Source organism: Orcinus orca, chromosome 7, assembly GCF_937001465.1.
Source record: "Orcinus orca chromosome 7, mOrcOrc1.1, whole genome shotgun sequence".
Lineage (NCBI taxonomy): Eukaryota > Metazoa > Chordata > Mammalia > Artiodactyla > Delphinidae > Orcinus > Orcinus orca.
Window position 1 is genome coordinate 87,213,674 of NC_064565.1, and position 14,718 is coordinate 87,228,391.

The 14,718-nt window shown below is 42.1% G+C and overlaps 1 protein-coding gene across 2 annotated transcripts in view; it reads left to right on the top strand.

Annotated features, from left to right (window-relative positions):
- The first annotated feature begins 1,138 nt into the window (after positions 1–1,138).
- KIAA2012 (KIAA2012 ortholog) overlaps positions 1,139–14,718 on the top strand; it is a 116,311-nt gene continuing 102,731 nt past the window's right edge. For both annotated transcript variants that reach the window (XM_033429862.2, XM_033429870.2), the window contains exons 1-2: positions 1,139–1,222; positions 2,407–2,691. In XM_033429862.2, the coding sequence (XP_033285753.2) occupies positions 1,139–1,222; positions 2,407–2,691 (369 nt within the window). The remainder of the gene's footprint in view (positions 1,223–2,406; positions 2,692–14,718) is intronic.

Below are 14,718 nucleotides of genomic sequence, written 5' to 3' on the forward strand. Positions count from 1 at the left end.
TGAAGGCTCTGATGACAGATGACAAGGCAGGTCGCTTTTCCAGACCAAAGCAGAGTCCTAGATAAGCAAAAATGTCTCTTTGTTTTCTGACCCTCTTCCCCCAGTTCTGTCCTCCTGACAGTGTCAGTATCAAGGAGAACCAAGCAGCCTAGGCCACAGCAGTGGTTCTCAAAGAGGATGCCATTGACATTCGGAGTGAGACTATTCTTCATTATGCAGGACAGCGGACAGTCATTGTGACAACAAAAATGTCCCCACCCGCATCTCCCAAGTACCCCCTCCCTCTAGAGATGGGAGGTGCCCAAGTGAGATCCAGGTATGCAAAGGAATCTGGAGATTCCCAGTGTCCTGCACTCACTCCTGCAAAGCAGCGACCACCAGAAAGAGGACTCCTGTCCAGCTGAGGAGACCCTGGAACTCAGCCAAGGAAAACATCACAGGTCGCCTTAGGTGACCTAGACGATTCCTCTGAGTCTGTTAATGATCACTTGACAGTGAAAGGCTCGCGTATCAGGAGAAGGGGGAGACGCTCTCTAAAAGCAAGACCAATACTATAATATAACAGAAAAAATATCCCAACATACCCACCCTCCCAATCCCGAAATCAGGACTTGAAATCTGAGCCTGGTCTCTTCGATGTCCATTTGACCCTCCCTCCCCGCAGGGTGTGAACCCTGTCCTCCGAAGTCCCTGACTTGCCTAGTCCGGCTTAAGGGACTTCACTTCCCTGTGCTGCCATAGCAACCAGGAAACAACCTCCGCTCACAAGGAGAAGGATGGTGCTGTGGCCCAGATCTGCCGAGGTGCACAGCCGGTAACAGAGCAACAGGACCAGGGGACAACAAGGGCACAGGCGAAGGGGAGAGAGAGGTTGCCCAGAGAGTAGACAATCCAGGGCTTGAGGAGTCTGGGTTTGCGGTTTATTTTTTCTCCCGACAAAGACACACACTGTCTAAACTGTGTGACTGGTTGTTATTAAGAAGCTGCTGTATGAGGGGAAAATGTATTTAATAAAAGGCCCAGTGTTTGTGGTCTTCTTGGGCTCACTGCTGAGCTCAGGAAATCTTGAGGTGTGACCAGTTTTCAGCCTTCAAAACCAAGATGAACTGCCCTTGAGAAGGGTGGTCAGAGGGAAAATATGTTCACCCTCTCTCTCCTGAGCCGGGGACACGGGAAGTTGGTCCAGAACAAACAGAAGTTAGAAGTCTATTTTGAACCAGAGGTGAGTCTTACAGCTGAATAAAAGCATATTTTGGGGGTGGAGGAGGAATGTTCTATTTTTTCATTTGGGGCTGAGCCCTGTGTGTTTTGGTTTGTTTTGTTGGTCCAGTGGTGGGGGTCACTGGAAGATTGTCCCTCCTTTTCTTAAATTCGAGAAAATAAGATAGTTTGCTTGACACACAGAGATTGCCACTGGGGCCCTCGTCCTCCCCCTCACACACTGACTTACAGCCTCATTTGCTTTAGACTGCAGGAGATTCCAGATTGTCTAGAAATTGGGTGGTTTGGTACAAGACCAGAATTTCCACCTGTGTTCTAGGCAAGCTGATGGCTGTTTGGTTTTTAGACATCATGCTCTGTGGTTGAAATGCTGAAATATTCGTGCCAATTCAATGGCTTCCTTGAACCTTCTGGAATTCAACCCCCAGGACTCACATGTAATATAGGCAAAAAATTTTTTCAGTTTAGAACATTTTAAAGAGGTAGCAAAAGTCCCTTGTTGTACTGGAATTTTATTTCATTGAATCCTGCCAGGAATAAGAAATCCACTGGGGGTACTTTGAAAAATTTTGGATCACACAGAGATTTCCTCTGTTTTTGTAGTTTGTCATGATATTTCACTTTCACTGTATTAAAAGACATATAAATTTTCAAAGGACCTCTGTGGCCAATGGCATTTACTTACTTACAAGATATGTAACTACTTTATAGGCTCTTAAACAGCCAAATTAGGTAACGTTACACAGCATCTAGAATGTATGGAAATTCTCCCTGTGTACAGCTGAAGTGATGGGCTGGAATGGTTTTCTCCTATTTAAACTGCCAGCCGGTCCAGGTCTAATTTCAAAGTTATCTGCTGCCCTTGGTAATTCTGACGACTTACTTGCATACCAGGAAATTTTAACTGGCCTGGAAGCTACACTCTACCCTATTTAAGCCTCCAGGCATAAATGGCTCTCCTGAAAGTTATATAGGGTAAAATAGAATCGTGCCCTAGGTTCTGCTAACTCTGAGAGGCAGAGAACAAAAACAGTTGCTAAGAAGCGTGAATGTATTCTGTGACACCATGTGAGCAATTCAGAGAAAACCAGTCACTAAAAACATGCCAAACACCTACCCAAGCAGTATTTCCTATAAAAGGGCCTTCCACTGTGGACCAATCAAGGAGGTTTCTTTCCATTGCAGGATTACTTGAACTGGAAGTCCCCAGAAGATTATATCCTGGTTAGCAAACCGCAGGATGAGGGCAATGCTGACCAGCACATGTGGAGCCTCTTTCTTCCTAAAACATTCAGCACTAGAAAGGGCGCCCTGATCCTCTACTCGGAAGGCTTAGCCATATCAGCACTGACCCCCAAAGAGAGGAGTAAAGGCCCCTACTGCCCCAAAGGCCACAGGAAGAGGCTGGATCTTGAACTGCACACACTTCAGGACCTCAAAGAAGCCATCCTGGCGTACAGAAGGAGACAGGTAGGCAGAGCACTGTCCAGGGTTCAGGGAAGGCCCTGGTCTGTGTCTCTAGAAATCTAGTTGCAGCTTTGGATATAACTTCTTTGCAGACCCTAGGAAGGTATGAAACCCTCAGACTTCCATTTCTTCATCTCTAAAATGGGATTGTACTCACAGTACACAATTGTCATGAGGCTTAAATGAAATAATCTACGTGAAAGGGCTCTGAAAAGCATAAAGGGCTATATTATTATCATTTTGTGTTTTCCTTTCCATTAGAATGACACAAAGTCCTTTTCAGCATTCAGACAGATCTGGGCTAGCACACATTTCATCGGAATCCTTGAAGTTCTGTCTCATAGCCACAAGCATCATCATCACACCTCTGATGTTCTTGGCTTTGTGGAAATGAGGAGAACGTTTAAAATATTTACCTTGAGCCCTTCAGCATCTGCAGGATAAGTTAATGACTTTTTCCACTCTGAATTTAATATTAAGGGGAAACCCCTGTTCTCATTTCTCTGATTCATATGCTCTAATGTCTTATGAGATGTGTACATGGCCCCTGCTTTATATAATGACATGCATCAGCCCTATGGTTGAGGCCATGAGAGAGGCTGGGACAATGTGTCACTTCGTGAAATTCTAGCTTATAGATGGTGGGTGACTCCCTAGTTTAAAAGTCTCTGCTGGCTTCTCATTCCCCACAGGACAAAGTCGTTAACTTCTTGTACCAAGCGCCTCAAGCACTGGCTTTCTCTTCCATTTCTAGCCATATCTGCAACTTGTTCTAGCCACCGCCATGACTATGGACCCCTCAAGGCCCCATGTGAAGAGCTTACCGTTCCACTAACATCCCATGCCCTTTTGTGACTCTACACTTTTGCACATGCTTCTACATCTGGAAAACTCCTATTCATCCTTCAAAACACAACTCCAATGTCATCGCCCACTGAAGCTTCTCCCACTTCCCTAGACAGAGCTATCCCATCACTCCCTCCTCTGTGAGCATTCCCATACCATCATACATTGCAATTCATCTCTTTGTCAATGGTTACCATCTCCTTGAGGGCAGGAACCACATCTAAATCTTAGTTTCCAGAAAAAAGTGAGTACCCATAAATGTTTGTGAAATGAATGAATCGATCAGGCATGATACCGTCAATGTTTTTTAGATCATCCCCCAGTATCATTATTGAGCAATTTATCACCTACCCCACCAAGGCAGAGTTTCCAAAAGGAAAGTTCCTCTGCTCCTTTTCCTTCTTTCAAAATACAAAGAAGCTTAATGACCTTGACCAAATGCCCAATTGCTCTTTGTATTAAAAATCATAAATTCTTGGATGAAAGGAAACCAATTGTTGTTGAATGCTTAGCATTATATTACAGCTATTATTTCATTAAATCTTCACAATGACCTGTGAGATATAGTTTTTCTTGCCCCCTTTTGTAGATGAGGAAAATGAGGCTCGGAGGAGTTAAGTGGTTTGGCCAGGGTCTCAGAGCTAGTTAATGACAGAGCCAGGATTCAAACCCAAGACTGCCTACTCTCCAGGGCCAGCATGCTTTGCACTCCACCCTATTGTCCGTGGACTTGGAAGGCCTTGGCGTGTTTGCCCTCACATCCACTCCTCACCCTTACCTTACTCTACTCTGCATCACGGTGGGGTTGACCACAGGCTGCATGTAATTCCACAAACATCTGTGTCAACTGGCTTCTAATTGAATTTGCCATTGGAAGACACTGGAAGGAGATTGGAGAGGGAGAAGAAAAATGCCCGGGTATTTCTCCCCTCCCATTCTACCTGTAGTGGTGAGAAGCACCCGTATCACCTCTGTGGCCCAGCTCCCAACAGACAAGCAGGGCCGTTGTAGCTCTAGGTTCCTCCAGGTGACCCTGCCAGCTCCTCACTCTGCCCTTTCACCTAGGGGTCAGACTGGCTTCCTGATGTTACTAATCTCAGTGTTGCCTCAACATCTTTTTGGCTTCTGAGCTCTCTATTCACTTGTGTAACCGATTACCTGAATTAAATTCCTTCTATGCTTAAATATTTAGAGTGGTTTCTGTTTTCCGGTCTGGACGCTGATAATGTAGGCTGACTTACTGCCCAGAGCAAGAATACCCTCCACAGCTTTCAGATGCTTGTCTATAGGGCTTCAATATTCCAGGCAACAGTGATCTTATTACTTTATAAAGTAGATGAGTCTGTTTGGGGATGGCTTCAATTTTAGTTAGACTTGGGCTCCATGAAAAAAAAGTTCCTGTCTTCCTGAGGTATCTAGCTACCAGATTTACAACATGTAACTGTACAAACAGAACACTGTAGTCTCACTCCAAATGAGTAGAAGGGAAATGGTGTGAGGAAATCAGAAAGGAAAGAAAAAGTCTGGAATAGTAATAAGGCAGGACTTTAAGATTAGAGGATGTGGTACATTAAAATAGGAGGAAAAAAACTCAAGAGGGATTTGGAATTAAATACAATGAACACGGGCTTCCCTGGTGGCACAGTGGTTAAGAATCTGCCTACCAATGCAGGGGACATGGGTTCGAGCCCTGGTCTGGGAAGATCCCACATGCCGCGGAGCAGCTAAACCCGTGCGCCACAACTACTGAGCCTGCGCTCTAGAGCCTGCGAGCCACAACTACTGAGCCTGCGTGCCACAGCTACTGAAGCCCGCATGCCTAGAGCCCGTGCTCCACAACAAGAGAAGCCACCGCAGTGAGAAGCCCACGCACCACGACAGAGTAGACCCCACTCGCCACAACTAGAAAAAGCCCGCACGCAGCAACAAAGACCCAACACAGCCAAAAATAATAAATAAATAAATTTATAAAAAAAAGACAATGAACACCTCAGAAGAGGAGAGCTTTGGAAACTACAGAGCACCATCTGATTATGAAAACTATAGCCTGGCAAGAAACTTTTAAAATCATAATATCCAGTGCTGGGACGGCTATGGGGAAATGAGATGTCTCATACATTAGGAGTACAAATTCACATGACATTTCTGGAGGGCATTTTGGCAAAAACCTAAAAAGGGCTAATACTCTTTGATTTAGCATTCTACTTTTAGGAAGTTGCCTTAGGAAATAATCAGAGATGTGGCCAAAGATTTACACACAAGAATGTTTACTACAGGGTTATTTATTACCATACAAAACATTGAAAATAATAAATGTCCAACAATGGGACAGTGATTAAATAAAGTACAGTCATACAACGGATTTGGGGTCAGGCAATAAAATCATGTATTACTCATGAATTACATGAGAAAATATAGTGTATTTTTTTAAAGCAGGTTGTAAAATAGTATTCATATTAAAAATAGCAAAGTTCATTAACATTTTTTGAGTATTTACTATGTTCCTGCCACTGTTCTAAGTGCTTTCCATTGCATAACTCAATATGCTTTCTATCAATTGTAGGGGTAGGTACTATTATTATTCCATTTTAAAGGTAAGGAAATTAAAGCAGAGAGTTCAAGTAATTAAAGAGAGTTCAAGTAATTCACTCAAGATTTATACAGCAACATAGACAATTACACCAGCATTCGAAACTAGACAGTGTACAAAACATCACCTCTCGAATATAATCCCAAGTTTTAAAAATTAGTTATACAAGAAGGAGGATACACATCAAAATTTAACCATGGGTGATGGGACTATAAGTCATATTTTTATTCATACATATCTTTTCACCAAACATTATTTTTTTCAAGTCATGGAATTTTTAAAATAAAAAATTTGTCTAAGTGACATACCCACCAGCACCATGACAGTTCTGAGGCCGACCATCAAAGATCAAAGAGTGGGTGGTGGCCCCATTCCTAGAAATCTCCGCCCCTTCCCCAAAATATTGATAGTTGAAGAATCCTTCCCCTCATCAGCCTATGAAATTACCCAGCCCATAAAAACTAACCATGCCATATTTCCGTGCCTCTCGCCTTCTGAGATGGCCCACACTCTGTCTATGGAGTGTTTCTCTCTAAGTAAATCCACGTCTTACCTATCCAAAAAAACCAGAAAAACAAAACAGAACTATGACTTTGAAGGAGGTAGACAATGAAAGGGAAGGCCAGGTTAACCCTAGAGAGCCAGGTGGGAAACAGAATAGAGCTGTAAACTGAGCCCCGCAATAACCACACCATCTGTTCCTCGGGATCAGGATTTCTTCGTCCAAATAGTATAGTCCAAGAGTTAAAAACACCACACTCAAAGTAAAAGAGCCAAAGTGAGGAGGGGAATAAAAGGGAGGTTGGGTAACCAATAGAGTAGCGCTGCTCACAGAAGGATCTCTCCTGGCTAAACTATGAATCAGGAAACCTACACAACGCTGGCTCCACTCAGACCCGTGACAATCAAGGCTGTCGCAGGAAGGTGAATTAAATTTTTAAAACATCTCACACCATCTCCAGTTCTACATATGGATCTAATGACATGCATGTGGCAATCCATCTGGGTTTCATTTTATAGCTCAATACACACCTACTCTTTAACTTTCTTGATGGCCTAACTTCCTAATGAGCAAAGATAAATGCGCTAAATCGAGAGATTAGATGTCGGAGTTCTTACACTTCTAGATACACACAGATGTGTTGCTTGTTTGTTTTTTTTTAAAACAGAAGGAAATACGGTACAAACATTCCCAAAATTAAAACCATTCTTCTTGAGGCCTCTAATTCGTCCAGCTTCCCATCACATATTTAAAAATCAAATAGCTATGAAATCTAAATAACCATAATTTGGGGTAGTATCTAAATGATACTCATAATGATGCTTTTGAAGCATAGCAGAAACCTCAAGTACCTCTCAAATCATTGGAAATTTTAAACAATTCTCACATTGTTTTCGTATTCCTTATTCTTATATTTTTAAAATTTTGCAAATCCGGTGATATTTTTTACATGTCCAACATGGTACATTGATTAAGTAATGTATTCGAAATAATATGTTTTAAAAATTCAGTTCACAGAGCATCCCATTTCTTTATCCCATTGAAGCATGAACAGGATTCAGTTTACAATAGCTGGTTTCAACAGAGATTGTATTGCATCTGCCATCTCCCTTATAAGTGTGATTACATTTAAGAGTATTGCCAACCTTGTTCCACTGATTCCATACTGCCTAATCTCTCCCCACATCTCAGTACTCAAGGTGCTTAACTCTTTAGTTGGTGTTTTCAGTCAATATACAACCCATGAAGGCACTTTCAGACTACTATTTTATCAAGTAATATTGTGATAAGTTATGTTTTTAGAATAAAGTTTATTTTTCCACTCTAATCATAACATCAGCTCATTATACAAAATAGAAAGATATAGAAAAATAGGAAGAATAATAAATTATCCTTTCAGCCAAAGATCAGGAAGACAAAGTTCCCTTTGCAAGTCCTAATCAATTACCTGCTACTGGTTTGATGGTGTCCCTACGAAGTGCTCTGATGGCTGTCAGCAAGGTTCTAGGAGGTACCAAAGCAGCAAGGGGAGAAAGAGTGGCTTGACTGCACTCATTCTGCCAAGTGTGCTCCATTTGAGCAGCTCCTGAGCAGTTGTACTTAGAGCCTTTAATAAACCTAGAAGTAGGAAAGATCAGGAGAGAATCATGGTCATCCGTAATGATGAGGTCAAAGGTATTGTCAGTCATAGCTAACACTTGTGAGTGCTTGGTGTAGGCCAGGCATTTAATCTCTATAACCACACCCAATCTGCACAAGCTAATGAGCTGGGTGCCACCATTACTTCCATTTTGTAGTAGGAAAAATGGGGGTTTGAAGTTAATTAACTTCCCCCAAATTATACATCTAAGTGGTGGAGCTAGAATTGGAGCCTGGACAATTGAGTCCAAAGCCCCACTTTTAGTCCCTAGAGGGCCTAATTTTGAAGATTGCACATGCTCCAGGGAAAAGAAACATCTCTCCTGCTTTAACAGTATTTTTTTAAAGGGATCTTGGTCTTCCAACACATCCTTTAAAATCCTTTATTACACAAATCAGATTTTCATTAAAACCAATCTGGGTTGTTAGGTAACATGTTCAAGTAAGCCATATATATGATCCAGTAGGCTTGGCTTTATGTATTTCATCCATTGGTTCCCTTGTATAACCACTAGATACAGAATATTTATAATAACGGCTAACACTTAAGTAATAGTCTAACACTTAAGTAATAGTCTAACACTTAAGTAATACTATTGTACCCATCACCATTCTAAGCACTTTATACTTACTATCTCATTTAATCCTCACAACAACTTTATGTGTACTTTTTATTGTTGTAAAATATACATAAAATTTACCATTTTAATCAATTTTAAGTATACAGTTGAGTGGCAGTAAGTACATTCACATTGTTATACAACCATTACCACCATCCATCTCTAAAACTTTTTTATCTAGCAAAACTGAAACTCTCTACACATTAAACAGTAATTCCCTATTTTCCATCATTCTACTTTTTGTGTCTATGAATTTGACCACTGTAAGTACCTCATATGAGTGAAATAATAGTTATCCTTTCAGTATTTTGTAATCGGTTTATTTCATTTAGCATAATGTCTTCAAGGTTCGTTCATATTGTAGCATGTATCAGAATTTCCTTTCTTTTTAAAGCTGAATAATGATTCACTACGTATATATACCACATTTTGTTTATTCATTCATCAGTTGATGGACACAAATTGCTTCCACGTTTTGGCTATTGTGAATAATGCTGCTATAAACCTGGATGTACAAATACCTGTCAATGTCCCTGCTTTTAATTCTTTTGAGTATATACCCAAAGTAGAATTGCTGGATCATATGTAATTCTATTTTTTGTTTTTTGAGGAAGCGCCATACTGTTTTCCATAGTCGCTGCATCATTTTACATTCCCATTAGCAATGCCCAAGGGTTTCAATTTCTACAAATCTTCAACAACACTTGTATTTTCTGTGGTTTTTTTTTTAATAATAGCTATCTTAATGGGTGTGAAGCGGTATCTCATTGTGGTTTTGATTTGCATACCTTAGTAACAAGTAATATTTAGCATCTTTCCATGTGCTTATTGGCCATTTGTGTCTCTTCTTTGGAAAATTGTCTATCCGAGTCCTTTGCCCATTTTAAAATCAGGTTGTTTTTTTGTTTTTGAGTTGTAAGGGTTCTTTATACATTCTGCATATTAATCCCTTATCAGATATATATGATTTGCAAATAATTTCTCCCATTCTGTGGGTTGCCTTTTCACTCCTGCTAGCATCCTTTGATGCACAAAAGTTTTACATTTTCTTTCTTTCTTTTTTTTTTTTTTTTTGGCCACATGGCATGCAGGCAGGATCTTACTTCCCCCACCAGGGATTGAATCCGTGCCCCCTGCAGTGGAAGCACAGAGTCTTAACCACTGACTGCCAGGGAAGTCCCAAGCTTTACATTTTCATGAAGTCCAACTTATCTATTTTTTCTTCTGTTGCCTATTCTTTTGGTGTCATATCCAAGAAATCATCACCAAATCCAATGTTGTGAAGCTTTTCCCCTACGTTTTCTTCTAAGAGTTTTATAGTTTTAGCTCTTAAGTCTATTCTACTTTGAGTTAACTTTTGTCTATGATGCAAGGTAAGGATCCAACTTCATTTATTTTTGCAGGCAGGGTATGTACTTTTATCATCCTTATTTGACAGATAAAGAAACTGAGGCACATATGGGTCAAGTAATTTCCCCAAAGCCACACAGCTAGTAAGTAATGGAGCCAGGATTCAGACTGAAAAAGACTGAGCTCTTAAAGAAACTGAAGCTTAATTTTTTCTGTTTTCATTTCTAGTTGTTGTATCTTCTTTGCTTTTGTGACATATGGCTGGTCAAATCTTTGATGCTAAATGGTTTGGTTGAGAATCAAACCCTGTAACAACATTGCAACTATGGGAAAATTCAGACCACTTTATGATTCTCTTCTTAATGGCTTGATACTCAGGAACATATGGCCACCAAAGATATGTGGGAGAGATAGTATCATTTGTACAGACTCTCAGAAATTAAACCTGCAGAGAAAAGGGCTAGCTGAAAGCGGCAGTGTTTACACGAGGCTGATTAAAGTCAGGCTGGGGCTGAGAAGACTTTTCAGGCACAGCTGCAAGTGGACACACATCTCTCCCCTCCCACCTCACCCTCACCTCCACTCTGGTTGCACTCACCTGGCAGCCCCAAGTCTGGCTCCAGGCACACCTGCACAGGTGCAACAACAATGGTGGTTACCCTCTGTTCTAATAAGGCTTGGCCTTTGCCAGGGCACACTAACTCCGGCAAGCCTGACCAAGGGGCAAGAGACACCAGCTATGCTCCTCCGGAGAGAAGGACTTCTGACTGCAGTGGGCAGCTCAAGGTACAGGTGGTCAGCAGGAAAGTACAGACATTTGGGGGATTTCTATTCCATTAAGCTAACATCTTGAATAGTTATTAAATACTCAGTGCCTTGAACATTGCCTGACACATGGCAAATTCTCAACAGATGGTTGTTAGATGAACATATTAGTTGCCAGGGTGTGGCGGTGGGAGGTCATAACCTCTACCCAGTAGGGCTGGGTGTACAATGTGGTCAGGTAGGCAGATTTGTGCTCCTGTGATACCTGATACAAGGCAGCCCATGAGAGGAACTAGACTATAATTTATTAATATGCTGTCAAAGTATAAAGATGCTAGAGACTGAGATTGCTTCCTACTAGGAAAATCTAGAGTGGCATCGTGGAGGAGGTAGAATCTGAGCTGAGTCTTGTGGTAAAAAAATAAATGGAGCACAGCCCTCTAGGCATAGGTCAGTGAAAGCCCAGGGGGGAGAGTGGGCAAAGTCAGAGTAATTAGACAGGTGTGGCTCTTACCTGGAGAAGTGGGTGGGGTCAAACTACAGAGGGCTTTGCCTGCCAGCCCTGGGAGAGCTGGATTTCTCTCTTTACCTCTCTGTTGACTCCTGCACACAAAGGGTGCCCACCCTCTGTGGTACGATGACAGCTGGCGATCTGGGCATTTCTTGTCCTCCTGGGGACACTGGCATCCTGCCACCGCATATCTGCTGGGCAGGAGTACTGCACACATGGGCTCCTTCCACCTTCTGAAAACCCTTGCCTGCCAGGACCGAGGTGGGGTGGCCATGACAGCCAGTGTGGGGCTGCGGACAGATGCATGGGCGCCCCATTGCCCCTCTGCACATGGAGGCCGGGGGAGCACCAGGGAGCTGGCGGGCCAGAGCTAGTCCCTCGTTAGAGGAAGCATTCCCGGTGGAGTGTGGATAAGAGACCCCTCTGTGCACACTAATTACTCATTTCAGAAGAACCAAAAGCTGGGGTTGATTAGCAAAGCCAAGGCAGGCCTGAGAAGTCTGGAACCATCGGCAGCCAACCTCCTGCTATCGTTTATTTCCCTGTTCCAGAAACTCCCTTCCTGGCTCCCTTCTGCCTCCTTTTATGTTTTAGAGTAATTTTGGTGGTTAGAGGTTCAGGATAATGTTGGAGAAGGAATAGAAAAATATGGAGAATGTATGCAAGGGCGGTGGGTGCAATAAAATACATTAATTTTTAACGTGTTTTCCATTTATAATATAATCTATTTTACTGAAATTTTGATTCCATAAAAAAAGAGAGAAGAAAAAACTATCTGTAATCTTATGCCCAACACCCTAATACTGTTGTTACTAGAATTTTAATGTATTTTCTTCCAGTCTTTCCACCATGATTATACATTTATAAAATAAACTTTAATGGGATTGTAGTTGTACTATACATTCTTTCTAATACCTTGCTTTTTTCCACTTAACTTATTATTCTACATGTTGGAAATGAGTGAATAGATTTAACCCTGAGTGCGCTTTTTGGTAACCTAAGCAGGCCTGTGGCCTCCCGCAGTACTTCAGTTAATCCAATGAGATGTGAAATTTATGAACCAACTTCACAGGCATAATTTGAGAAATTACGAACAGGAACCAGAAAACTAGAAAAAAAACTTAAAGAAGCTGTGGTAGGCAGAATAATGGCCCCCCAAAGATGTCTACAACCTAATTGCTGGAACTTATGAATATACTAGGTTATATGGCAAAGGGAAATTAAGGTTGCAGGTGGAATTAAGATTACTAACCAGATGGCCTTAAAACAAGGCGGTTATCCTGGATTATCAGGGCAGGCCCAGTATAATCGCAGGGATCCTTAAAAGGGGAAGACGGAATCAAAAGAGAGAACCAGAGAGATGGCAGCATGAGAAGGACTCAGCCCAATGTTGCTGGCTTTCAAGATGGAGGAAGGGGTCACAGGCCAAGGAACGCAGGCAGCCTCTAGAAACTGGAAAAAGCAAAGGAACAGATTCTTCCCTAGAGCCTCCAGAAAGCCCTGTAACACCTTGATTTTAGCCCTGTGAGACCCATTTCAAACTTCTGACCTCCGGCACTGTAAAATAACACATTTGTATCATTTAAAGCCACTAAGGGCACTTCCCTGGTGGCGCAGTGGTTAAGAATCCACCTGCCAATGCAGGGGACATGGGTTCGACCCCAGTTTGGGAAGATCCCACATGCCACGGAGCAACAAAACTCGTGCACCACAACTAATGAGCCTGCACTCTAGAGCCCGCAAGCCACAACTACTGAAGCCTGCGTGCCTGGAGGCTGTGCTCCGCAAAAAGAGAAGCCACCGCAATGAGAAGCCCGCACACCAAAACAAAGAGTAGCCCCCCCTTGCTGCAACTAGAGAAAGCCCGTGCACAGCAACGAAGACCCAATGCAGCCATAAATAAATAAATAAATAAATGTATTTTTTTAAAAAAATCCACTAAGGGGGGAATTCTCTGGTGGCCCAGTGGTTAGGACACAGCACTTTCACTCCAGGGGCCCAGGTTCAATCCCTGGTCGGGGAACTAATATTGCGCAAGCCACGCAGCGCGGCCGAAAAAAATAATAATAATAAAAAGCCACTAAGTGTATGGTAATCTGTTAAACAGCAATAAGAAACTAATACAGAGGCCAAGATCAGCTTTCAAACTCAAGGCAAAAATGTATCTAGATGTGCCAAATTCCAGGATAAGGGATTCCCTAATTCTTCTCGGCAACTCCCTGCCACATTGAGCAAGTGGCCGAGCAAAGCTACAGAACCAAGCAGGTGCTTCAGAAATGCCCCCTACTGAAAACCAAGGGGCTCTTATCCAGATCAGACAGGGCGTCATGCCATCTGCACCAGGGCCACAGCATCTCAGAGGAGGCTTGGTTTTATCACATTTAGAGGGAAGTCATTGGAAGCAAAGATTTACAGGAGGAAATGAAGTTCCAGTTCATCCAGAAAAAGCCTTGGATCTAGTGGTTCCATAGACCAGGGCTTAACACAGTGCCTGGCACGTAGAAGGTGCTCAACAAATTTTTATTGCACAACCAAATGAAAAAATGGAGTGAATGAAAGAACTTAAGTCATTTTGTGTCCACTGCCCTCCCTACAACTCCCTCTCTCATGTCCTCTGGAAAAAGCCTCAAGATTTATGTGGGGCTGAGTTTTTCAGGCTCTTTTTGTACTTGAAGTACTTGCCACATAAACTGTCCAGACATCAAGGACCAGGTGATGCTCTGTGCTTGGATTCCAAGCATTCATTTAATTAACAAATTCTGAGACAATTGAATAATAAGCCATGCTTTTTTTTTTTACCTTTAGTCAATTTATATATTAGTTATCAATCTGCCTTATTTGTCGCTTTTTCTCCAGAGAAAAAGCAAAGACTCAGATCACAATCAGTTCTTCAGTCAAGAGTGCTGTGATTGATTGGTGATGTCTGCCATGGACAACAGGGATGAGGAGAGATGTCAACACAAGGACCACGTGTTTGCTATTCTTGTGCTTAACTGATTATCCTTAGAGAATTTCTACCTCATTTAAGTGGTTATGATATTAACTTGTCCACCTTAAAGGATTATAATGAGGTGAAAATTATTTGTATAAGATAAAGCCCTAGCCAAGTGTAAGATGTTATTATTCACATTTATTTCCCATGATGTCTTGCATAGTGACTTTGGCAGGTAGATTCCCAGAAACTTCTCCCTGGCTGAAATGAAATGCA